Here is a 27,950-nt window from a genome sequence, read left to right on the forward strand (position 1 = left end):
GAGCTGGCAGACATCACAGCCAGGGAGCCCATGGTCATGTTTAAAAGGTCATGGAGATGAGGAGAGATGCCTGAGGATGGGAAGAAAGCAAATATGACCCTGGTCTTCAAAGCAGGCAAGAAGAGAACTATAGGTCAGTCAGCTTCACTTCAATCCCTGGAAATGTGATGAGGCACATCATTCTGGACACCATCTCCATCCACGTGGAAGACAAGAAGCTGACCAGTAGTAGTCAGAATACATTCACCGAAGGGAAAACATGCTTGACCAACCTGATTCTCTATTCTGCTTATATAAACCTAATAGTGAAGGACAGCTTGGATAGCTATCAACCTAAATATGAAATTAGACTATATTTATTGACCCCAGGTGTTATTTCTCCTTAGGAGTAAATACAGCCCTTAAATATTTCTATACAACAGCTGGATTCTAACTAGAAAATCTTCATTTGCAACAATAGGAACTTTGCTATTGATTCTAGCACGGCCATTAATTATATACCAAGCACATTAAAAATCCTTATGAACTAGAAACGTTGCACAGGAGTAATGGGATAAACTTTTACTGTTACTAGTGCTTTTCAAGTTTGGTTTGTTGTTTTTTTTTCCTTTTGGTGGTAGAAGACACATGAAGATTTTCTCATAACAGTTATTTAGAGGTTATTTAGAGGTGCATAAAGATTTACTTTATGCACTTTCCTCCTGGATGCTTCATCTTTTTTTTTTTTTTTAACTATTATTTTAAATTATTCTTTCTTTCTGGGTAATAAGGAGGAAAAGCTAAATAAAGATGTACCAAAATTTAATTTCAAAACTACTTCCATTGATAAATGACTATAGGTTCATAATGGCAAGTTAGATTTTCTTATACAATTATGCTATCCCACAGATGAAGATGCTGGCTGTGGTTTTTAAACCAAGAAGAAAATGCTGGCTGTGATTTTAAACCAGGAAGAAAGAACTGAATTAAATGCTTTAATTTTTATGTGAAATTGGTCCATATGCTCCAAAAATGTGAAAGCACAACAGAAAAGTTCAGAGTTTTGTGCAGTTAGCACTAACTGGCACATCCTCAGATTTTTTCAGGGGCAGCAAAAATCTTGGTTGCCACATCATTTTATATAGTAATTATTAGTGTTAATTATAAAAAACAAAGTCATTTGGTACTGAATTCTAGAAAGTAAGAATATGAAAACTTACTTCTATTCTGATTTTTCACAATTTCTTCTATTATAATATCCTTCACTTTTTCACACAGAAGACTTTGTTCTGTCTCCGCATTGACTTTCACTAGAGTGTTTTGATAGACTGAAAACCATTTCTCTAATTTTGGCCATGTCTTGAGGAAGCCTGAAATTCTACAAAAACATCATATCAATGTATGAAATTAAAACCTAATTAATGGAAAATCAAACATTTTCTAAAATTGATACATAAAAAAAGCAGATCATCTAATTTAACACAAAAACAACTCCACCCACATCAATCCCTTCATTTTAAATATAAGAAAATTTTCAAAATTTTATGGATAACTACTAATGTATTTCCTACTCTTTCATGTCACAAGCTATATTTACTTTCTAATATCACAATTAAACTAATAGTAACAAAATAGTCTGAACCAGTTAAAAGTAACAAATATTCAGAAGAAATAATTGTTCTTGATTTTGCTCTTTGTGTAAAGTTAAACACCTTGCGATCCAATTAAAATTAGAAAACTAAGTGGGTTTTGTAAATGTAGAAGTAGAAAATAACATTTTACAAAATCTCTAATTCAAATCAAGTGTATTACACTCAAGGCCAGTCACACGTGTGAAAGGCCTCAGATATAAGGCACACACAGATACACATATATATACGGAATGTATACATATAATTCATGCAATATATACCTGAAAACTAAATTCTCTTTCGAACAATAGCCTGGAAAATCAAAACACAAGAATTCTTATTTTCCAGGAGGATTTATATGGTGCAGAAAATGAAAATACCCTTTAGGCTCCTCATTATAGAAAGCTCTAAGTAAATTCTTAACATTAAGCATGACAGTATTGTCCTGGATCACATTTGAGATTCAGATCAGCTACATGCCTAAACATCTGACTGAAGCAATTTTTTCGTACTTCATATAATTTACCTATGTAGCACCTGCTCCTCGGCCAAGTCAATCTCTTCTAAGATTTCAGCATCTGAATTTTGATTGCTGTTCTGCTCAGCCTGAGATGCCTTTCTTTTATCTACTGTGTGGAAAACCACATGTATAAGCATATATTGAAAAAGGGAATTATTCAGACATTTATTCACCCCAACTAAGATCACAATTGTAAGAACAAAATCAGTGTTTGTTGATCTTACATTTCTTCACTTAAAAGGTGGGTACCAGACTTCCTAAAATAAAGTAAAGGTCAGAGAACATCACAGAAATGCAAAATTAAGCCGTAAAGGACACTGTCCTTCCTCTTCCTCTGCTCAACTGCATAGCAAATTATAGTACTAACATTTCCCAATGGATGCTTTTCAGCCATAGAAATCTCCTGTGCAAAAGATGGAGCATTCCTGTGGGCAGACTATTTCAGGCTTATCTACCAGTTGGAAGATATTTTTCCAATTTCATCCAAATATCTACTTTTTACAATGAGCAGACATTTCACTTCATGAAAAGACCAAGGTGTTTTCTCTATCCAAGTCTTCTTTAAATTTGAAAAAGCTTTAATTCACTAGAAATATGCTATTTTAAAAGAATTTTGATTTTAATTGTTCTTTTGACTCTTTCTATCATCACATTTACATCTTACAAAATAAATTCTATTTGTATTTCCGAGGTTATAATAAATATAATTCCATGTTCCTAGTGTTTTAGCTGCACAAGGTCTGAAAATTAGCAAGATTTAAGTGTCTATACATTTATCCTCACCAGATTTCTAGCAAAAGCTCTGATGATTTTGTCCCATCCTCACTCCTACCTAAACATAAAAGCTAAATGCAAATGATGCTTTAACTTGAGCTATTTGCCATCTGTGCACTGCAATGAAAACAACAAAGAAGAATCTCCTCATAATTTGGATAATACAAGACGTACTCATTAAAAAAACTTCTGTTTCACCAAGGTCTTAAAATGTGTGATCTGGAAGTGAAACAGCCTTTGCCTTGGTTGGCCAGAAATTGACTTGGATATCTGATCATTCACTGAAGACAAGACAAAGGCAGTAATCAAAAGGAAATTTATTCTGGCACTCTCAAGGAATGAATATTGGCACATGGCTCAGTTTATAATTTGCTTTTTCCCTTTCTAAGTGTGTCTCCTGAAGAAAAATACTATTTACAGACACCATTCTGTTATATACTGTTATAACTTGTGGTTCCAGGTGCTGTTTTATGTGATATCTAACACCACCCACTGTGCTATCTCAGCTGCAGTGAGAGTTCAAATACAAAAGAGTACAAATACAAAAAACGTATACACATGCACTTGCACGCTCCTGATCTGCCTTTGACTGACAAACAGAAGTATTGGAAAAAACCTGGAAGTATTCAAGGCACAATTAATGAAAGTGATATTGTGAGATATACAGAAATTGCCCAGAAAATGCTATCTTGCATTAATAACTACAACTTACAGATATCTGCTTGTCATTTTAGTTTGTTAACAGTAGTTGGAAACTTACTCTTCATGTTAGCTGCACGTTCCAGTACCAGACTGTCAGAAATATCCAATAATATAGAAACATCAAATGCAGGTGAGGTAGGTGGAGGCCCATTAGGGGCTCTGGGATCTAAAGCAAGGGACAGCTTTTCAGAAATTGGATCTTTTGCTTCTACATCAATTCCTGTATAGGATTTTTGAAATAGCTTTGCCTGATTAATTGTCATTGGAAACCCTTCCACAATCCACCCCTTCTCTGGTGGTATTTGGCTAAAAGGAGATGAAGAACCAGAATTACGCAGTGAAACGATAGCATAATAATAAAACTGAAAGAACAGCTTTCTCTAGCCATCATTCAATTTTAATTCAGTATATTGAGTTTCCTGATGAATACAGAATATTATTAAACTGTAAAGTAATGAATTTTAAATCAGAAAAAAATAACATCAACTCTAATTAAAGCGAAAAAATACACAAACAAACCAATTTTTGCTGTCTTGATAAATAAAGTTTTCAAAACCACTTTACATAGACTGCTCAGAGGTATAATTTCAGTTTTCTCAAATAATTTTTTTGCTAAAGTAATAAATAGGAAAATCTATTTTATAACTTACAGTATACTAATGGGAGTAATACAACTTAAATGATATTTATGTAGGAACTTAAGTGCTAACTGCACTTCAGGGTAGTTGAGACAATGTTCTGTCAAACAAGAGTAGATAAAACCAAGTATCTATACAATTTCATACGTAATGGCTTCCAATAGGATGTCAATCAGTAATTCATCGGGAACACTTTTTCCATTCTTCAGCCATTTCTGTGATGCAGCACCAAGTTGGGCACGTACAGATAGCTGTGGAAGAGTGCAACGCATGCTCAGAATGTCCACAGCAGTCATTGAAAAGAGTATGACTCCACATCTCCACATTTTACATGATATACTATTTATTTAGTTATACTGGGGGTGGTGGTTGTTATTTATCAATATTCAATAACTGGGGTTGGGGGGGGGGGGAAGGGGGGGATGTCTATTAAGGAGAATAGTTTTAATTGTAAAAAAATGCCTAGTTTAATTGAAATCTCCAGCTGATTTCCTTGATTACACTCATAAAAATGCTGAAAAAAACCAAGATAGAGAAACCAAGGATGTAAAGGCTAAGAAATCAAAAGTTAAGTGTTCTGGTTCTCAGTTTATTCTGATTTTCACTACCACTGATGATTTCATACAGCAGCACATAAATTCATTAGTTTTACAGGGATTCTTTTATATCTTAGCTCTGGAAGTAATTTTCAATGAGCAGTAAGCCAAAGAAATCACTGTGGAATTAAGCATTTTTAACATAAAGAAAAGAAATCTTGTCATGGGATGAATTATCTGCTTGGCAGCAGCGAGCAGAAATACATTTTTGCTAACTCAGAAATGTCATAGAAAATGTCACATCTTACGTAATTGTGAGATTTCAAAAGAAAATACAGAATTTTAACAAAATACACAACTCCAAACAACATACAATACAGATTTTAACAATAAGCTCTTTTAATATTCCAGAAAATAAAGAAAATACTTGCACTGATGTCAGTAATTCAGAATGATGAAAAGATGTCACCATTTAATACACTTAACTAATCTTAACTAAAATCTTTTTATAACTAATGTCTTTTTAGAAACTAAAATTGCACTACTAACCTTGGGTAGGCCATCCTGACTGTTATCCAATTCAAATTCTTCCTCAGATGGATCCTTTTCAATAGAACAATTGTCTAAAATAGGTTCTAAAATAAAGTTTGATGAAGCTATTACTATAAAATTCATTATCATAGATAATATAGAAAAAGAATAAAAGTACATGGCTTGTTCTTTGAACAAATCAATACAGAAGGTACATAAAATTGTTAGAATTATGGGAGCATTGAGTAATTCAGGTTGGAAGCAACTTCTGAATGTCATGTAGTTCAAGAATGATATTCCACTCAAAGTGGCATCAGTTACAAGGTTTACCCCATGTGATCTGGACAACCTACAGAGGCAGAAACTACCTCTCCAGGAAATGTGCTTCAGTACTTGGCTGTCCTCATGGGGAAAAGATCTTGTCTTATGTCTAGGCACAAGGGCAACAAGGGCTTTTACAGGTATTTCCACAAAGGAAGTCTGGGGAAAACATCTGCTGGGGCATTCAAAAGACTGAGGTATCCCAAGGCCCTGAGACACAAAGGAAAATCTGCAGCAAGAAATATTTACCTGTAGTGGTTTCTCTTAGGAGCACCTCTAGAAGATTTGGTGGTGAATTTGGTACGTTCTCCTGGATCTTGCATCAAATATGACAGAAAATGGATTAGAATGAAAATTACATCTCACAGAAAAAAAACAAACCTGTAAGTTCAAACTGACCCTTCCAGTCTTACCTGTCAAAATTTAGAATTAAGTTTGAAATAGAGTAAAACAAATTGAAATATGTTTTTTTCCTTACACACTTCATTTCAATCTACCTGTTAGTGCCAAGACCAAAAATAGGGAATATGTTTACCTCATCTTGTTCTCCAGGACTCTCTGCTTTCTGTGAAATTGTGCTCTCTTCACTTTCCATTTCATTTTTAAGAAAAGCTTCAATGGCCTCCTGAACCAGAGTACCAACAGATAGTACCTGAACATTGCAAACTAATATACAAAAATATTAGATAGCTACAATTTAATTTGAGTATACATACAGAGAAACTATTATAAGCAGTTAAATATATTATTTAATTTGGGCTGCCAATATAAGTTGCTTTCACTCTTCTCTGTAACTACTTCACAGCATGTATTGATAATCACATAACTATCTTGCTAGTCTATTCTAAAACAAGTATCTCCAAAGAAGCTTACCAAAAGCATTTTAAAATTCTCAAGGAGGAAATATTAACATTACTATACAATATTAATATAACTTTCAAATTCTAGTGTTTCTAAGCTTATTTTGGAATATAACAAAGAAATTACATGCATCCAACCCCTGCAAAATACAGACACATCTGAGGTTCAAGAATTATTAATGCAAGGATTTGCTCAAACAACTTTCATTGTAAGAGTGAGATTTTAAGACAAAAATTTTGAAGAATTTTAGGCAAACAAACAAACAACTTCTACCTTTTTCAATAAACCTTGCACAGGTAGTTTTTCCACTAAACATTTTTCCCAAAACACATCCCTTGATAGGAAATGAAGGAAATTCAGGTGAAGATTTGGGTTTTGGAGGATAGAACATCTCCATCAGTCTGCGAAGCACATGACCCAATATGTTATTGTTAAGAGGAGGTTTGTTTTCACTGTTCTCTTCAGTTGGGCTCCATTCCCCTGTCATACTCTGTATAAATGACAAATCAGCAAATCTCAATATGTCATGTCTTCCATCTTTCTAAATATATGTACTTATTCACAAATATATTACATATAATAATGAATTTTGAATAGCACTAAATAATAACATAGTTTTTGGAATAGAACCTCATTTAAACCTATAATTATGTCATAATCATTAAGTATTTATTGATATTCACTAATAATTAGTTGAGAGAAAAGAACTTATATAAACATTTTCATAGATTCTGTGATGGTTTGCCTCTGGATAGATGCCATAGAGAAAATGTAACAAAAGGTTCATGAGTTAAGGACGGGAAGAGATCATTCACCACTTACCATTATGCAAAATAAACTCAGCTTGGGGAAAATGGTTGAATTTACTATGAATCAAAACCAGAGCAGGATAGTGAGAACTAAAACAAATCCTACAAACACCGTCCCCCTAGCCCTCCCTCATTTCTGGGCTAAACTTTATTCCAAATTCTGTAGCTCCTCCTGCCCAGCAGACCAAGAGAACAGAGAATGGGGGTTATGGTCATTTCATCATGTTGCTTCTGCTGCTGCTTTCTCCTTAGAGAGTGAAACCTTCACCTGCTCCAGCATGCAGTCCTTCCCACAAGAGCTGGTCCTCCACCAATATATCCAACCTGATTCCTTCTCATGGGCTACAGTTCACAAATGGGGTACAGTCCTCCATGAACAGGCTGCTCCAACATGAGTCTCCCATGGAGTCACAAGTCTTGGCAGCAAACCTGCTCCAGGCTGGGCTGCTCTCTCCACAGCCCACAGGTCCTGCCAGGAGTCTGCTCCAGCAAGGGCTTCCCATGGGGTCACAGCCTCCTTCAGGCCCTTGCCCTGTGTGGGGCTCTCCAGGGGCTGCAGGTGGATCTCTGCATCACCATGAGCTTCTGCAGGCTGCAGGAGAATCTCAACAACAGCACATGGAGCATCTCCTCCTCGTCATTCACCACTGACCTCAGTGTTTGCAGAGCTGTTCCTCTCACACCTTCTCACTCCTCTCTTCTCTGACATCTGCATAAAAACTATTTTTTCTTCTTAAATATGTTATCAGAGGTATCACTGCTGTCCCTGGTTGGCTCAGCCTGGACCAGTGATGGGTCCATCTTCAAGTCGGCGCTGGCATTGACTCAGACAGACATGGGGGAATCTTCCAGGAGATTCTCAAAGAAGCCACCCCTGCAGCCCCTCACTACCAGAACTTTGCTGTGCAAATTTAATAAAGATTCCTATAATCAGTTGCATAAATATGAAAAATAATGTCACCAATACTACAGAATTAATCAGTAGCAGATTTTTATTAGAAATCCACTATCCTAATATTCTGCATTCTAAAACTGGGCAACATTATTGGCCAGTATCACTTTCAATTCTCTGAAAATTTCCTGAACAAAGATCTCAGATATATGGATTTGCCTGACACACATTCAATGGAGGAAAAAAATATCAATCCAAAGCCAACAACTCAAACCAATTCAATCATCATTAAGGGAAGGAAATACCAAGTAGAAACTTCCAGGTAGTCTACCCTGAGATCAACAGAAATGTATCAGTTGATTTACTAGGTTTTACTAGCAAAGATCATTTTACTGATAATCACACTGGAAGAATGAAAGAAGGTAGTCCAAAGAATGGAACACAGAATTGTACTTTTAATCAACCAGTTTTGCATCCTACAGCACTAGGAAAGCCCTGATGTACTGAAGTTTATTTCTGATAAGCTAAAAGACATTTTAGTATGCAGAATAATACTAGTCCTGTATTAATATTTATTGGTTGGAGGATATTAAACAGCTGTTTGGAAGATGTGTAGACTAATAATATTTTCAATTAGATTCTAGTTTTTCTCTTCATTTTGGGTGCACAAGAAAGCATTGAAGGCAAAGTTAAATGCTTTACGAAGGAACATTCCAAGCAGGGAAAAAGGAAGAAAAAACTGGCTCACAATGAGACTAGTAAAGCATGGGAAAAGATTGCACAGTCTGTGAAATCTCTATCCTTGGATTATTTGAAAGTTGACCTAATGATGCTAAGTAACCCTACCTGACTCAGAAGCTGGCCCTGCTTTAAGCAAATGACCTTCACAAACCTTTAATTCAAACAATCAAGTAATTCTATAAATTAGATATTTCATCACCATCAAGAGAAGTGAACAGTGCTAAAGTTCTTCTCAAAGATAAGGTTTTGAACTCATGCTCTGGGTAGAATATGCAACCTTTTCCTGTATTAGCTATCTGAATTATGTATATAGCATACATTCTACTAGTAGAACATGATCTATGTTGACTTTGAACACATTTCTTTTAGATAGAAATACAGAATTTAATTATCAGTCTAAAATCATTTTAAATTAAAATTAGAAGTAACTTATTTTTAATCAATAAAAACAAATAAAGTAAATCTTTGAGTAGCACAATATCCCCTCTCTATTATCTCTCAAAACATACTTCTTCATGTGTAATTAAAGACATCCTTAAAAAACTCCAAATACTTGCACTATCTGAATAATTTTTCTTTAAACATACAGGTAGAGATGAATCAATAGCTTTAAATTCTATAAGACCTGTAGGAAAAATTAATTCCCAGTCAAATGAGGTCCCCCATTCTTCAGTTATCTTGCACTTTTAACCAGAAGCTTGCTAGACTGTACCTGTCATGAAGTAAGATAGTTTACCTGTCAGAAACAAGTTTTCAGGCATCCAGGTGGGAGGTGTATAACTCCTGGTCAATACTTTTGACTGAAACTAAAAATTATCTGAGCAGTACCTAATGCTATGCTTCAGTTTTGGTTATTGTATTAATTTATTAAGTGATTAGCCACAACTTATAACATAGTAGTTTCAAAAAATATTCTCAAAATGGAATATGTAAAGTGCAATGGACTGATGGCACTGCATTTCCTTGTATTTTATCAAATACATTTGACACTTTTAGCTGGTATGCCTAATGTAAGCAAGGTATTCTTGAGAGATGCCAAACTGCGTGTCCTGGGCTTCTTCCACAAACATTAGGAAAATCAGCATAAACACTGTCAGAATGACCTGCCAACAAATTTTTATCTAGAAGCAAGACTTTAAAAGAATTTGCCATTCACTTAGGTTTTTAGAAGACATTAAGTAAGAATTTCACATGTCATATGATGCCATGTTTTGATGAATAATGACTCAGAAAGGCGTAAGACTAACAACATCTGGGAATAAATTAATTATTAAAGAATTTTAAATAGCCTGGCAAGGAAAAAAAAAACCTTTAAATGTGTCAATAAATTTTTGTCACATTCAGTGACGTTACAATTAGAGCAGACTACTGAGACTTCATAATGTAAGCAAAAATATGACTGAAAACTTAATTTTTCATTCGTGCTCTCCTCTGTTTCCTGCCTTTTATGTCCTCCTTGTTGACTTTGTGCATAGCCCTTTTCCCACCTAAGAAAACAATTACAAAATTCATACATGAAATGGTATGCTGCGAATCAGAACCTTATAAAGAGATAAATCAGAAAGCACATGTTAAAAACGAAGCTATAGTCAATTGAGCTTTTAGGCATTCATCACAGAAACTCATAATGAACATGTATACTCACTGCAAAGGAAAATGTACCAAGTGGCTTAGGATGTGGATAAAAAGCAAACATATATTTTATATGTAGTTATAAATTCCCCAACAAGACAATGACTGGGTATTTTCCACGATTTTGTGACATTTACTCACCAGGTTATTTGAAAAACCTAAACACGTTGTGGGATTTAATGAATATAATAATAAATATAATTTGAAAAAACTGTACAATACATTTTAACAGGAAATGTTAATCTTTCAATTTTGAAATAACATTGACGTATTGAAAAGTTGATGAAGTTAATATAATCTGAAAAATACTTACTTTTTTTCTAACAGAAGATTAAGAAAAACAACAGCCATTTTTAATAATTTCAAAAGGCGTTACTACATTAAAACAAATAGTTCATTCAAACCAATAAATCTTCTTAGAGAGCTCTCACTCAAAATTGCTGAAATTAAGAATTCAGGTTTTGTAACATTTCCAGTATTTAATTTGACTGCCTTTACTGGTTACTTTCTGTTACATTTTCCAATCTAGTAATATTAATTATATCTTTAAATTCCAATTAGATAAAAATTATTTGCACTGGAATTAGCATACTGGTCCTATAAATCAAAAAATGTAATCAAGGTTATATATAAGAAAGGAATTAGAACTGCTAATAACACCAAATGCAATTTTCATCTAAAACATCAGGCAATGAAAAGAAAATGCTTGTTTAAATTTGACACTAGAAACAAGTAATAGAACAAAATGCAGGACCACAATATGAAGCTTATGATTATGAAAAAGCAAAGTGTATTATCCTCCATTATGCCTTATCAGTTTGGTGTACCTTGTATTCACCATAATCTTTTTCATCTAACAGACTCATTTTATTCAGCTCTACGAGCTGTTCTGGGCTAGGTTCATCTGGCAAAGGTTGAATCGCGGCTTGTTCATATATTGGTTTTCCATTTAAAAAAAGTTCCTTCCAGTCTAGCAGCAGTTTTAGTGGGACACGGCTGCAGAAAAAAAAAAAAAAAAAGAGGAAAAAATAAAAAAGGGGAAAAAAAAGAGTTTTAAACCAAAAATTAGAGGTTTGATATTTGACAACAATGTATCCAAATTTACCAGACTCCCAATCATGAAACAAGAATATGCAAAACTAGTTGTAGTTGCATACTGTAATTATTACAGCCTTTTTTATAAGTATATGTTTACTTTTATGACAGATGTAGGCAGTTGTAGGCTTCAGTGTTTTCACAAATGTGTCATCACACAATATTTGGCTGGCAGAGCTGTGTAGTTGCTACCACTACTTTTCCCTGCCAGAAAATATTCTTTCCTTTTGTGGTATAAAGCCTCCTCTTGCAAAAATCTATAGAATATTTTTTCCTCAAAGTCAAAATTAATTCAGAAGTATATAAATTAAACTTTTTCTTTAGTTAGTAATTTCACTAAACTATGTGCCTAGGCTGACTATTTTACCACATACTAAATAAGCCTAAATTTATATAATTTTCATGAAATATAATAATTTCATATTGTTTTTCATATGGTATGAAAATTTTATTTCATATGGTAGGTATTTCATATGGTATGTATTTCATATGGTTACACTTCTATTATTTTAACATACAATTACACTAAAAAGTAGTAAGATCTAGCTATATTTTCAATACTGTAAGTCTAAACTCACTTAGACAGATTCAGTCAAATAACTGAATACTAATGAAAGAATCACAGCGACAAAGCCCCACTCCATGGTTTTCGAAACACAGGCACTTGTAGACTACTGCCTATGTAGGACCTTCTCAGAAACCCTGTGCAATTGTGGCATTTCAGAAGAGGGAATCACAGCATGGAGGACTCAGAAGAATTTGGGCTTAGTTTCTGTGCTTTGGACACTCCAGGCAGTTTATATATCTTGGGGAATTCATCATGTTTGTATCACTCTGAGGAAGTGTTCACCTAGTGAAGCAAACTAGGATGAGATGTGCACCACTGAGTTTTAACTAAAGAATTTACTAATAAGAAAGGAAATCTTACTGTGGCACTAGTGGATTTTGGTCTCCTAAGAATTCAGGTTAGTTGAGTGTTCAAGAAATTAGGCTAAGGCTGTAGCATTAGTCCACCTTGTATTACACACCAGTGAATCCTCACATGAAAATAATATCACCATTCTCACATAAAAACTAATTGCAATCGTCATGTAAAATATCTGAGGAACAACATAATTTGTTATAATGCTTAAAGCAGTCTGAATAACACAGCCTAACAGCTACCTAATAGCTGTTATTTTTGCCTAGCAGCTCCATACTCACTTGTTTGTCAGCTGACGATATTCTCCAACTTTTGTCGACAAATCAACAATTTGGCCTATCATTTCCCAGCATATAGAATAATGCTTTTTGTAGCGTGCCTGAGCTCTTTCAGCAGCAATTTTCTTATGGTATTCTCTTTCTCTGATTATTTGCTCTTCATTATCAATAGTTTCTTGTTTTGCAAGAGCCTAGAAGTGTTTTTAAGGAGTAAATTTGAGACCGCAATGAAAATGACAGTGCAGAGGTACACAGTCCTGAAAATGAAAATTAACTCCTTCATTTAACTTAAGAAACAAAACCAGCTCAAGTCTCTCCAGAGTTGCACAGCCAGCAGGCAGACTAACACATAAATAAATTTAAACATTTTTATTCGCTCTATAAATTCCCATTTGTTTGCTTTCTAAAATAGAATAAAATAAAGGAGAAACCCATTACTTTTTTTTATGACAAACAGATTAAGACATATTCCAGTCCTTGAAGGCAGTGAAATTGCAGCTTTCAGTGTAACAACCCATTTAGAACATGTAATTTATCTTACTAGATTCTGATCTTCAAATAATTTTATATTATCGATGTTGTTCAATCTTTTAAAGATTTCTGGTCATGGTATAAAATTACCAGTAGTTCCTGGTGGTGAGCTCCATCACCACCTCCTGTGATGGTGGCTGAAAGCATACTTAAGGAGGTGATGTAATCAATAGCTATAGCTGCTGATTACACAGGACTCCAGCTGTGTTGGAGGATTTGGAGTTGCTGATCATTTTTGACAGGAGAATAACAAAATTTCTAATATTACATTGTGGTCTACTACGAGCATAGCACTTGGCAGTTTTCCACAGAATTATAAGTCCTTTTAATCAACTTAAAGCTTCAAAGCAGAAATTAGCACTCACGCGTGAAACTACTCCAGCATTTGTCAAAAACAGACTTTGATCATATCTAAATGAAATTAACATGATTCCTGAAAGAGGATCTTAGGTTGTTATCCTTTTGCCTCTGTGAGACTGTGCCTTTTAAACTCAGCACACAGTTAAAAATCATGGAAGAAAATATCAAAATCAGATTTTCAATTGCTCAGCTTTATTCTTTATTACAGGATCATGGAACAATAGAATGGTTTGGGTTGGAAGAGACTTTTAAAGGCCACCTAGTTAAAACCTGCTGCCATGGGCAGGGAACACCTTTCACTACAGCAGGTCAATCAGCTGTTCTTTCTCCCTGCAAAATTCCCCTAAACTTTAAACATGGTACAAATTGCACTCAGTCCCATAGTTAGTTGCATCTTTATTGCTTATAGCAATATGACTTTGAACAAAGAAAAAAGAATATATTCATCAATATAAATATAGAAACTATAAAACTAGAAAAGTCCTGAAGTCTAACAGTTGACAATACAAATTCCACTTTTTAACATGAAAGTATTCTAGCACTCCTGCAGCAATTCAGAGATCAATCTTTTACCGCTTCTCTGTCAAGAGCTTCCTGGAAGTCCTTTTGTCGTCTTTCTTCATATTGCTTTTCCCTGAAAATTCTGTTTTGCCTTAGCACCTCTTTTTCATGCCGAACATGCATGAGTTGAGCAGCAATCCTCCGCTCATGCTGAGATTGTTTCATTAGTCTGTAAATGAGCTGCTGCTCCTGGTAAGCCTTCTAAAATATAAAAGAATAATAGTACTAAGCACAGTTGATTAACTGTTTCCTAGAAAATTCATCAGTGTCTAATATGAGAAATAGGAATACCATCATATGACAGCATTCACCTGCTTATATGGGGCATAAATTCAGAACAACCTTCATATCTATTTATTAGTACAATTTTCACAAACTATGTAAGAATTCAAAATATGTCTTAACTGAGATACCCAGTAAAAATACATCTGGTCAGACTAACTCCATTTTAATGTGGTTATTTCCCATGTGCAAAGAAACTGCAGCATATTTCAAATAGCAGCTTCTTATCTGAAGATATACCCTTTCCTCAAATCATTAATTTAATCCTGTTATTCACCAGTCCCCATTCTCAGCAATAATCTACAGCATCCTTGAGCAATCCATTTTCTACAGATTCAAATTTTTTTCTTCTTTTGGGGGAATTGGGTAATTATCTTCTCCATTCTTCCCTATTCATCAGACTGAGACTATGAGGAAGGATTCAAAACAGACCAAAATACAAGACTTCTGGGTAATAGTTCCAGCGTTCTCATTGGGACATGAATATACTACACTACGCAGTAATAAAGGAAAATCATTCTGAACCATTACTTGAGACATGGTCTATGCGCACAGACACTTTGAAGGCTTGAATTGTTATTTTTCAAAGTATTCTTGAAATGTAATAGTATCTTCTCACTGCTTCACTTCTCCAGACTGTTCTTGGTATCCAAACTAATGCTTAATTTAACCTAAAGCTTTGCCTCACTATCATAGTCCAAAACTCCTTTTGAGACCTGAACAAAATCACCAGCTTGCCTCATAAGCATCATTTCCAAATGTCAATGCTACAGCAGAATTCTAGAGGAAATTTCTGATTTGCTGAATATTTGCTTTTGACACATCAAAACTGCTATTAAATGTATTTAAATTTAAGGACTTAAATTAGGATTTGATTTGAAGATCTCAAATTCATTTTCCTAGAAACAGAGGCACAAGTAAAGTCAGTTAGTAGTAATTAAAAAAAAAAAAAAAAAAAAAAAAAGGCAAAAAACAAACACACAAAAAAAAAAAAAAAAAAAAGAAAAACAACCAAAAACAAACAAAACAGACAAAAAAAATCACCCCAAACCAAAGCAAAACCCACACCAAAATAGAGTATCACTTCTATTTTCTTTCAATCTGGTTTATTTTTTCATCAGCTATCTGTGACAGAGAGGGCAAAACACCTTATGTAACTTCATTTAAAAATGAAAAATCCTAATTGATTGCATATGATATTATTTATGAAAAAATTCTATTAAGAGGCCTAGATCTGTTTTACACAATGCAGCCAGGACACTTGCAGTAGAATCCTAAAGCAAAGCATGACAGCTGCAATTGCAATAATAAGAGCAAGAACTTTCTAAATAATTTTTAGATATTTAATGTTGATGTTGGGGAGAAGCCAAACAAACAAACAAACAAACAAACAAACAAATATCTTTCCATATTTTTGAAGTTCCCTTCACAATTGCTGGGAATAAAGTACGTTCCAATTAAATTCTGGTGACTTGAAAATATTAAACTAATATAAAAATATCTTAACATTGTCCTTATTTTAGCAAAAATGTGGGCTTTGCCCACTGTACTGAGGGCTTTTCCTGGTATGAAGTCTCATGACACTGCATGACTGTCCCAGTGATAAATGTGCCTTCATCTCAGGCCTTAATCACGGAGTACTTCACCTGGATGCTTTATTAACTCTCTACAAAGCTTTTCACTAAATGTGAATGTGTCTTGTTTTGTTCTTTATCTGTAGTGTACTATTTGTAAATTGTTTGTCTATGGAGGGAATTACCATTATACATACAACTGAAATAGAAAACACTGCAGTCATAACTACTTTGCTAGATGTGTCATTTGATATAGCTTAGGCAATAAAAATTTTCTGCCCTTTACTGCCTCAGTTCTATCCACTCTTTCATGGAACTTTGTATTTCAACAAAGATTTCAAAGAAAAGCAGAGGTTACATAATTTATTTACTATTGCAAGTAAATACCCTCAATTTTTTTATTAATTACTGCTTACCCTCAATCACAAATTATTACAGCAGTAATAAACTCTCAGCAGTGGAAAACTGATGTTAAAATCCCTATTTGCAGAGAACTGAAGGAGCCACCCTAACAGAGTGGTCATTTATCATCCTCAAACCATCAACTGAATGGTGCAAACAGTTGGTCCAGTAAGAAATTAAATTCTGCTCTAGGTGAATTTCTATTTCATAAAGGAAATTGGAAGATGCTCCTTTAGAACACTTCATAGCAGCCAAAACAGATCTTCTCTTTTTGAAAGGGTAGAGAACTTCAATATTCTAAGTGATCAAACACTTGGCATGCTCACTAAGCCTAAAAAGAGCCAGTAGGAAATTCTTGAGGAACAAGAAAAATGGAAAAGGCAATTAACTCAAAACTATACAACAGATAAATAAGGATTCAGAACATCAAACTCCAAACTCTTAGTTTCGAAAAGGACCCTCATTGGATGTGGGAGTGCAGCGTTAGTAGCCACCTTTCATACAAAAATGGATGCACAAAGTACTCATGCCAAAGGCTGGCAAGTTTTGAAACTTTGAACATACAAGGACCCAAAATAAAAATTGTAGAAAAAGTTTTTGACATAACATTTTGCATCAACATCTTCACAGAGAACTGTGAAGTGTCTGAAGAAATCTTAAAATGAGACAACTCTTAATACTTTGAAAAATTACTATTAAGAAAGCATAATAGACACTTTTTTCAGTTTACCTACTTAAGACAACAGTGGCATCCAGTGGCCAAACATTAACGTGTTTATGTTTCATGCTGTTCATACGTAGTTACTGTACCATGTTCTTCTATTTTTCTATTTCCTTGTTTGATTTACATACAAATGAGATAATTCTGTGCGGTTGTGTGGTCATAAATTTTATAACCAAAACTTAGAGCTTAGCATAAATAAATCAAGTTGATTGACAAGTAATAAGCTAAGTAACAATTTGTTTCTCCTCCCATTCTCACATTCTCAATTTACTGCTATTAGTAATTTATGTGTGATAACTTTTTAACTCAGAGATATAAAATCTGAACAGAGCATTAACAATAACAAGCACAAATCACTAATAGTTTGTTGCAATGGTGGAGGTAAAGGTTCAGTTATGGATGAAGCCATACAACTGTCAAATACTTTCAACACCTGCCTATGAAAATCTGACTAGCATCATGCTGTGCTCCACCTAGAGTACTGTCATGTAATTGTAAAGTATTTTCTCTCCCAAGTTCCAGCTTGCAGTATGCCAAAAAAAAAAAAAATACTTGAACAAGATTCAAAATTCTTTTAATAAACTTTTATAAATATAGATATGAAACACATTACAGCACGCTGAAGGGATGAAATTCCTTTAACTGTAAATGATCCCATGCCGTGTTCAAGATTTATGCAGTGGAGGTAAAACTCAGACCTGAATGCATATAAATGGCTACAATTTCAGTCAACAAACCCTTTCTGGTTCAATATATCAGAGGGAAAAAGCAATCTTGAATTATTTTCTATACTCATTCATTTTTAAAAGAAAATACCTCAGTTTGCTTCCCACTTCTCTTAATTCAAGTAACATCTAATGTCTGAAATCTACGAAGCTCCAAAACACCAGTTTTTCTTCTGCTAATTTAGAACCAAATTACCACTAAATAGATTCTCTGATATGGTCAGATTACTGTTTCAGTCAAATGCTAATTCGCCTCTTTTTCTAGTCCTTGCAGTCTGTGATTTCAATTGTTCATACAGGAAAGCTGATTTTTCTTCCTGGGTTGCTAGTTTTCACTTGATTTGGAGCTTCTTTGGACCCAGTCTGAGCTGCTGTATCCATCAAGTATTCTGGAGACTGGTAGCCATGGCTTTTAGAATCAATGGTCCACACTGCTGGGGCTTCAAGTGCTGAGAGCGCTTAAAGAGCAACTTTTGGGACTACAGTAATTTCAGGCAAGTGGGTCGCAAAACTTCTTCAAGTGTATCAACAAGAACATACTATAAATCTCTAAATTTATAGAGATTTATAGAGAGATTTTATCCTGTTTAGAGACAGGATATATGGAGAGATGAACTCTTGGTTTAAACCACTACAGGTATTTTTCAAGAATATAGGTCTGAGATAGACATTGAGAAGCATCTAACTTCTAGATATTTACCCCAACAAATTAAACTTTTTCTTAAAATTTCCAAAACATCTCCAGACATTAGGTGCCAAGGCTTAAAACATATATATATATATATATACATATACATACACACATATATATATATATATGCAATAGCTCGTATTTTCAGAAATGCTACATATCTGAAATGCTGTTATTATGAAATATGATTATTATTCTTATTAGTATTATTACTAATAATAATAGTAGAGATAAGCTCAGCTATATATGTTCAACACATATGATCTAAACTAAGGACCACAGGGAAATACTAAAATAAAAAATAACCAGAAACAAAAAAAAATCCCAGTGAATTACAAGTCTGAATCATTATAAAAGAGACAATCTGTGAAATTAGCAATCTAAAAGCTGCTTCTTAGAGGAAGAATATATGAAGAATCTTAAAAGACTTGTGCTTTATGGGACAGGATTCAAACATAAGAATCGGCAACATTCATTCTTAGACACAATACAGACATTCTCCAGAGACATATCTTCTATTCCATAACACATCAAACACCAAATCTCTGATCTGCAAATAAAATTTTGATTCTTTGTATCACACAGCACAATCATTTCAGAATTCATCAATTCAGATCAAAACCTTCATATGACATATTAGTAAAGACAGGTTTTCAAACAAGGAATGCTATGTTTTGTTGTTTTTAAATAAGAATCTTCTTTAGAACCAGTACACATTTTGATACCATAGGATATTCCACTTTTTGGGGAGGGTGGCGGGGAACAGAAGGCAGGTCTGCAATTGATTTTTAATAATCTTTGTTCTGCTGCCTTAATTTTATCCTTTTAAGTATGACACAAGAGTGGTGATGAAGAACAGCCAACCTCCCATGTTTTTCAAGGGTTGAACATAAAAGAGATACTCAGATATAAGCATATATAAGTCCCTTTATCCCCTTCAAATTTTATTCAGCCTTCCAGAAGTACTTATTTCATATTTGTAAGCATATTTTAGATTACTAATTAAATGCACATGGACTATGTATTTCAGCATACAATTTCCCACCTCTTGAGCCTCGTGTGCTGTTAACTGATCCACTAGCATTCTTTGTCGTCTCTTTGCTCGTTGTTCTCTAGCAAATGTGTCTTCCTCTACACGTTTTTTAATTTTCCTTACATATTCATCATCTGAATAAATATTTAACAGCTCAGCTTTCGTCTCTGGTATAGTTTCTAGACTTGCTTCTTGAAACTTCTGTGTTTGCAATAATTCTTGCATATCTCTGATTGAAAAAAAATATAGGAATTACTATTCTTAAGGGTCTTTTTATACAAATGCCTGTATACTTATGTGCAAGTCTAACAAATGTCCAACATCACTCTGTGGGCTCTGTGGCTACCCCTTGACACTCTTGTGCTCCACAATGCCCACTGGGTCCAGAGGAATGTTTCAGCACTGACTTGAGCCAACTGATCATTAGTTTCTTTGTCAATACAAAGCCAAATTGCACAGAAACAGGAAATTGGATGGCTTATAGAATGCCAAAGAAAGATGGGTTACTCCTCAATACTGCCATACACTCTGAGTAGTTTTGCAGCTATTAATCACAGGTTTACACACAGAAATATCCACAGCAGCATGCATGAGTGTCACATCTTCTGAGTAGGGTATACATACCACTAAGGGTGACAGAATGAAAATTAATTGCAATTACTCACAAGTAAATCAACATACAGATAAGCTTCAGGATAAAAGTTACTTCTTTTCCCTTTGAAATGTGTTACTGTGTATGCATATTCACCATTCCTATCTTGCTGCAAGGCTAACTGACCTTACAGACTCAATAACTAAAATTAACAAAAAAATGATGTATTTTGAGACTTTCCTTGCTGCATATGTTGCAAAAGGTAGTGACGGAAGCTTGAGCTGTCCCTACTAAAACTAAAGGTAACTTAAGTCTTTAATTTAACTTAAAGGTAACTGCAAATGTGTTGGACCTGAAATCAGTGCTAGTATCACATTCATGCAAAGGATAATCACACACTTAAATTATATGAGACATTATTTTTTCTTCAAGTACCTGTCTACATAGCAGACACCTGAGGTGGGATCCTGCCTATTCTTAACAATTTAGTATCCAAATATTACCTGTCAGTCACATGGCTGTGTACTGAAGAGACGTTTCCTGTCAAAGACTTCTCAAACTTTTCTATCTCCTTGTATACATTCTGAAGAAGTAACACAGAATTTTATGTTTCCTTTGTCTTCACAAAGCAACATAAAGAAGGTTCAACAGAGCAAGTACTAGGGAATTACTTTTATGTCGTGTTAGTACAACAGAAATGCTTATACTGAAAATATTTTAAGCATCAACTACCCCAAGGATAAAGGCCAGATGATTTCTATCTTACACCTTTCCATTTCTTCCCCTCTTTCCCTTTCCTAGCTACACCTATTTACACCAGCCAGAAAATCCTAGAATTTTGCAGTTGTTCTTTCTGCAGGATAATTCTGATTTTGCATAGGGCTCTAGCAGAGTATATAATTCTCACCATTTGGGGATTTGAAACAAGATACTCTGGAATATGATCAGCTTTAGATTTAGTAGCTTGAATGTATCCCTGATACTTATTCAAGTAACTGTTGTACTATAAGTTACTAAACTCTAGATTTAAATACATCTGTTACTGTTGCCCAGTTGTAAAAAGTGGTAATAGTTGCACCGCTAATGACAATACAATCCATGAATTTGAAGCACAATCCAAGAATTTTTTGATACTAGATAATGTAGATTTTTTTTTAATTGCTGTATCTCTTGATTTAAGGCTATTTTCAATTTCAGCTGTTACTAGTAATTAATAAGCAGATAGTTCCATAGTGTGTTGTAGAACAGTTCAAACATTATGGTGAAAAATGATATCATGTGCAAATCAAAAAGGAACATTAATGGGTTTATTTAATGTATTCTTTCTAGTAGACTTGTAGCTACTCTCAGCAATCAAATTACTACCTATCTTTGATATTCATTCAATAAAATTTCTCTTACATCAAAACAATTCTTATTTTAAAAAAACCTGCAAAATTATAATCACGTAAATATTCAATTTTCACTGGTTGAATTGATATCATTTTGACAGTCAGCAGCTTTTGTATGGTGAAAGTACAGTATTCATAATCATAAATTTTCCCAGAAATCATGGGGTTTGAGTTAATGTAATTAGTTTTAAAACAATATACATGATAATTACCTCTGCTTCCCTTTTCTTCATTAGGAAGCTTTTGGCTTCGAAAGATTTTATGGTGGGTCTTGATGGTTGTTTTTGTGCAACAGTTGTTTGAATCCTGGCTATTATTCCATTTTGTCTTCTTCCAATGTAATGCTGATATGAAGAAAATATAATTAAGCTAAAAATTGTCTTCCAGGAAGAAACTAGAAGAGATTATCAGGCTCCAGACTTGAGCAGATGAGCAGTGCTTTATAAGCTTTTAAGGGCTTTCATTGAATTCTAGCTCTAGTACGGTACCTGTTTCAGGTCTCAATATAGCCACAAAATGAGAACACCAGTTTCTTGGTACAGAAACTGAGAATACCATTAGATAACACATTAGATAACACTAGCACAGATCAAGATCAAGAAGAAATAAACATATAAATTACACTCATTTAAAGTGCACCAGATAGGCAGGCAGGTAAAGGCAGAATAAAGAAGAGAAATAGTTTTTATACAAAGAAATCAAAGATAGTTAAAAATATATAACATATCAAAAGAGATATTCCAAACCTTTCTTTTAAAAGTTTGAATATTTTGTTAATTGCTTGCATTTGCTTGTCTAGATACATGAAGTGACTTTTTCCTTCTTGCTTATGTAGTGGCAATAGAACAGCTAAATAACCACAACAAGACCCTCTTCCTTCATTACCCACATAAAATACACATCAAATTAGTCAACAGCTTCATCATGGGGTTCAACACCCTGATATCTGACCATTTCCTCTATATGAACTATAAACTCTGCTTTGGATGAGTGTCCCCATGTCTAAAGAAATTTGTTCCCCTTTTTTACTTCATCAGAATAACTACACAGATGCACAAGATGTTCTGAAGCCATACCCACTATAGATGCCCTTCTTCTGCCATTTTCCTGCTTTTGTACAACACTCCATCTTTACAAAAGAAGAATGACACAAAACTCTTACACAAGGACATCTCATACTAATTGTGATATGTACATTTTGTCTTCAAATCTATAAATATTTTCCATACTTGAAAATATGCAAATAATTTCAACTTAACATGAAGTGATTTTTAAAAAAGAAAGTTTTAAGGTCTTGTGAGAGAATATTGGCTTTATTTCCATGCACACTGCTTTGTTCTTGTATAAACATGAGCATGTAGCACAGAATCAGAAAGCTTTCACCTGGGCTTTAACTAACTCATTAAGCACATAACCTTCAGAAAATACTTCTTCAGACATGCATAAAAATAAGTAGTAATTTTTCAGTGTTTTGGGCTCTTTGCTTTCTTGGATGTTCTGAGCTCTCAGCTGCTCTGCACACAAGCTCTCTTATCTGTTAGCATCTTGGATTTTGTTTCATTCTGATGTGGCACTACAGTTTCCAAATATTGAAGTCAAATGTCCAGCAATGAAGAGTCAGAAAGAGCAATAAGCATATTAAAATATTATAATTTTGAGACCACTCCTTCAAACTGTGTTTTTCTGTGTTAATGAACACATAAAAACCTATAAACATGTTCAATCTGAAAATCAGGACTAGCTCTATAGAAAAGAACTTGGAGATTTGAACTTGAATGATGCCAAAGTTCGTTTAGCTGACAGAAAAGGACACCTCATTGCTCTGTATAGGTTCCTCTGGAGGGGAAGTGCAAAGGAAGGTGCTGTTCTCTTGTCCCTGGTATCCAATTAGTATCACGTTCCAGGACATGTGGAATAGAATCATAGAATGGTTTGGGTTACAAGACACTTTAAAGATCATCTAGTTCCAAGCCTCCTGCTCTGGGCAGGGACAGCTTCAATTAGACCAGGTTATTTAAAGTCCCACCCAGTCTCGCCTTTAACACTTGCAGGGATATGTCATCCACAACTTTTCTGGGCAACCTGTGCCAGTGCCACACCATCCTCACAGTAAATAATTTTTTCCTAATATCTACTAGATACTACTCCTACTACTGCTACTATTATTACAACTACTACTACTACTACTACTACTACTACTACTACTACTACTACTACTGCTGGTGCTATTATTACTACTACCTATTTTCTTCCAGTATGAAGGCAGTCCCCCATTTCCTGTTGCTTGATGCACTCATAAATAGCCTTTCCACATCTTTCTTCTAGGCTCCTTTCAGTTATATCAGGTACTGGAAGGCTGCAATTAGGTCACTCTGAAGCCTTATCTTTTCCAGGCTGAACAACACTGATTGTCTCAGCTTTTCCTCATAGCAGAGGTGCTCTATTACTCCAATAATCTTGGCAGCCTCCTCTGGCTCACTCCAGCAGGGACCCCAGCTCTGGCTGCAGTGCTCCAGGTGGGTCTCACAGAGCAGAGCAGAGGGGCAGAATCCCCTCCCTGCCCTGCTGCCCACGAGGCTCTGGATGCAGCCCAGGACACGTTTGGCTCCCTGGGCTGTGAGTGCCATGGCTGGGGCATGTCCAGCCTCTCACCCACAGCACCCTATGTCCTGCTGGGCAGGGCTGGGCTGGATCTGTTCATGCCCAGCCTGTGCTGATACCAGGGGTTGATCTGACCCAGGTTCAGCACCAGAACTTGGTCTTGTTAAACCTCATGAGATTCCCATGGGCCCACTTCATGAGCCTGTCTCCCAGGTTCCATCCTGCTGTCCATCCACTGAAGAGGTTGTGGACTGAGAAGTGAACAATGAGGCAAAAAAGTTGAGTGTCTCAGCCTTCTCCTCCTCTGTTGTTACCAGTTTTCCAGCATTATTTATCAACCTTCCTTTTCCACTTAACATACCTGTAGAAGCTCTTCCTTTAATTTTCTGTGTCCCTTACCAAGTTCAGTTCCAGCTTTGCCTTGACCTTCATCACTCCATCCCTATAACCACACTTCATTTCTATACTCTTACCAGCTCACTGGCCCAGCTCCAGCTTCCTGTGTGTTTTTTTTTCCCAGCAGTTCCCTAAGTCAGCCATGCCAGTTTCTTGTCTTCCTTGCCTAATTTCTTGCTCCTGAGTATTGCTAGCTCTTGCTCACTATGGAAGAATTCCTTAAAGATCTGCCACCTCTGTGTTCCTCCCTTGTCCCTGAGGGCAGCCTCCCAGAGCTAGAAGTTTGCTCTCCTGAAGTTCAGTGATCTGCCTTTACTCCTTTACCTGATAGCTCAGGACTAAAACGCCATCAGCTCATGGCACTGCAGCCCAGGCTGCCTCCAGTCTTGATGTCCCCAGTTATTTTGTATGCATTGGTGACCATCAGAACCAGTATCACATCCCCTCTGGTAGGGCTGTCTACTACCTCGCTCAAGAAGTTATCCTCCATTCCAGGGGTTTCCTGGAATGCCTACAGCTCCCTGTGCTACTTTCCCAGCAGATGTTGGGGAGGTTGAAGTCCCCCAGCAGGACAAGAGCCTGAGAGCATGATGCCTCCTCTAGCTGGAGCAAGACTTGGTCAAATAGGCTCGCCTTAGTCAGGAAGACTGTAGTAAACACCAGACCCAGGGTGCTGTTTTTTGCTTTGGTCTCTGATCCTTATCCACAGGCCTTCAGCCTGCTCTTCACATCCAATCTACCTCTTGATATAGAAGGCAAAGCCTCAGGTCTCATTCCCCTCCTGTCCCTTCTGAACAGCCTTAGCCATATTTCAGTCACAGGATTTGTCCCATGCCACACCAGGGGAGGTAAGGAAGCATTTCTTTACTGAAGGTCTCCAACTCTCCCACTGAGCAAGGCCCTGAGGAGCCTTCTATAGCTGGCTTTGCTTGGCGCAGGGGGAATAAACCGATTCCCAAAGGCTCTTTCCAACTTCAGCTATTCCATGATTCAGATGCCATTCTGAACTTGTCTAAAGACAGGTCCTACTCTCAGTTGCTCAATTTATTTAAACTATCCCTCTACATGTGAAGGGATATATTGACTTTTTGGTACTATCTTTGCACTTGTTGGTAAACTTTCTCCTTGAAGGCTATTTTTCAGAAATAGTGCCAGGGGAAAAAAAAAAAAACAAATTGGTGAAATTTCTCCCAGCTGAATTTAATTTATGATACATACCTTCTTAAAAACTCCTCATCCTGATAACAAGTAATGGTCTGGACATATTGAATATAACTACTGAAAACAAGAAAGAAGTCTTTAACAGAACCTATCACATCAACACTGACTTCCTCTTAGAAAGACTCTTTTTCCTTTACTTTTCTCTCTTTGTATTTCTCAGCATACGGTTGTTGCAGAATGGAGTGCAGTATAAAAATACAGAGAGACACGCAACAGAATGAACCAAACCACTGTGGCACAGAGCTTGACATAGTTATAAATAGGTTTCCTGGAGGGGAAATTAGTCTGAGTTGATACCTAGACTGCAATGCAGTCAGCAATATGTGCTCCTCAAAGAAGGAAAAAGGCTGCTGCTGAACAACTACTAGCTTTTGTTATTATAATATTTTAAGTCTGGAGAAAGCTTGAAAACAGAGCAGATAACAGAGAATCAACCAAAACAAAGAAACACAGAACACAGAAGATCAATATTCTATTGAGTTTCTGATAAGCTTTGCAAACTCACTGTACATGACATAGCAAAGAACAGCTTCTTTTCCTTATAAGTACTGGGTTATGAACAGGAGATTCACAAAGTAGAGAGGGAAAGCACACAACACGCTTGAAAAATACATGTAAATATGCTACCCTTTTTTGTATTTATATAAAATAGGCATAGTTAGTTACCTCTTGATTTCCACTTTCAGTAGACTTAAGCTTTGCAGTTGCTGCAGGTCTCATTGCTTCCACAGCTACTCCAGTGAGCTTTGCCTTCCTCTTTTTTTCTAAAGCAATATACAGGTCATATAAAAGATTTGTTGCAGCCCCATGCTGCTTTGTCATGATGTCTTGGGCCATATTCTCATTAAACTGCACACCAAGCAGGTGAAGGGTGGGTTCCAGGCGACAAAAATTGTTAATTTTTGCATCTGCACTTCTATATGATTAAAAACAACAACAAAAGAACCCAGAACATAAACTTATTTTCAATTCCAACTTGCTGCATTTAAGCATGGTCATGACACTTATACCAAGACAGGAGGAGAGAAAAAAACCCACAGAGGACTTCCTTAAATGATGTGATACACACTTTGACTTAAGTTTTATGCTGCTGTACAGGTAACTGCATTGATTACTATGCATAACTTTTTGAAAAGACAAAGACCACATTGGATTATATAAATTCTGATACACATGCCCACAAAGTGCATCTAATAGCAAAAGCTAACCTGTAATTGCAGCTAATGGTATACCATCCACCAAACACACAAGGAGATTTAATGAAGTTCCTGTATTAGCTGTATCAATCACACAAACTCTCACCAGTTAAAACATAAGAAATTACAAAAAAGGTCTGTATTATCTATTAACCCGTACAATACTTTGACACATTTTTTCTCCAAGTAAAAGAAATGGACAAACATGTTAAAGCAGTGTTGAAAACAAAGTCTATGTTCTAAATCAGCAATTTACATTTGAAACTAAAATAGTGGCTTGAAGGCTAATATTTCTCTTGATACGTAGGTTCTTACAAAAAAGCAGTCAAGATCAACAGATATACAGGGCAAAACCAAATAACAATAAATTATCATTTTATAACAATCAGAACATCAAATTTCATCAGACATACCCATAACTTCAACCCAAGTCTGAAAATCATGCTATTTATACTGCTCTATTGCTTGAGTTCACAATAGCTCCTTCACATGGACCAACAAGCTTTTGAGGTCAGCCAAGATCCAGCATAATTCTACAGAAATGCCTAATAAGATTTTCTGATAACACAGTATTCATGCCATTTCTAGATTAAACTCTCCAGGAGCTCATTATTCTCACGGTAACAGTCCATGGTTTATTTCTTACACACTTATACTGAACTGAAGCTTACAAGTATTGAGCATTCTTCTGCCATGGACTCAAGGTTAAGATGAGCCTTCTTGCCAGAAATCATGACACACATTGAGAAGCTCTTAACTTTTTATTCTGTGAGGCTGACTGACTTGTACTTCTCCCTCCTTGCACTCC

General features: G+C 35.5%; 1 protein-coding gene across 1 annotated transcript in view; it reads right to left on the minus strand.

Annotated features, from left to right (window-relative positions):
* The window catches only part of SPEF2 (sperm flagellar 2), a 73,860-nt gene that overhangs the window by 40,815 nt on the left and 5,095 nt on the right, over window positions 1-27,950 (minus strand). Inside the window, exons 3-17 of the mRNA XM_056513311.1 lie at window positions 26,613-26,862; window positions 21,941-22,072; window positions 20,841-20,920; window positions 19,758-19,974; window positions 14,327-14,515; window positions 12,866-13,053; window positions 11,395-11,563; window positions 6,767-6,983; window positions 6,168-6,298; window positions 5,882-5,948; window positions 5,330-5,415; window positions 4,392-4,495; window positions 3,665-3,912; window positions 2,137-2,239; window positions 1,200-1,357 (exon numbers count right to left, since the gene is read on the minus strand). Of these exons, the coding sequence (XP_056369286.1) occupies window positions 1,200-1,357; window positions 2,137-2,239; window positions 3,665-3,912; window positions 4,392-4,495; window positions 5,330-5,415; window positions 5,882-5,948; window positions 6,168-6,298; window positions 6,767-6,983; window positions 11,395-11,563; window positions 12,866-13,053; window positions 14,327-14,515; window positions 19,758-19,974; window positions 20,841-20,920; window positions 21,941-22,072; window positions 26,613-26,862 (2,339 nt within the window). The remainder of the gene's footprint in view (window positions 1-1,199; window positions 1,358-2,136; window positions 2,240-3,664; window positions 3,913-4,391; window positions 4,496-5,329; window positions 5,416-5,881; window positions 5,949-6,167; window positions 6,299-6,766; window positions 6,984-11,394; window positions 11,564-12,865; window positions 13,054-14,326; window positions 14,516-19,757; window positions 19,975-20,840; window positions 20,921-21,940; window positions 22,073-26,612; window positions 26,863-27,950) is intronic.

Source organism: Oenanthe melanoleuca, chromosome Z (genome assembly GCF_029582105.1).
Source record: "Oenanthe melanoleuca isolate GR-GAL-2019-014 chromosome Z, OMel1.0, whole genome shotgun sequence".
Lineage (NCBI taxonomy): Eukaryota > Metazoa > Chordata > Aves > Passeriformes > Muscicapidae > Oenanthe > Oenanthe melanoleuca.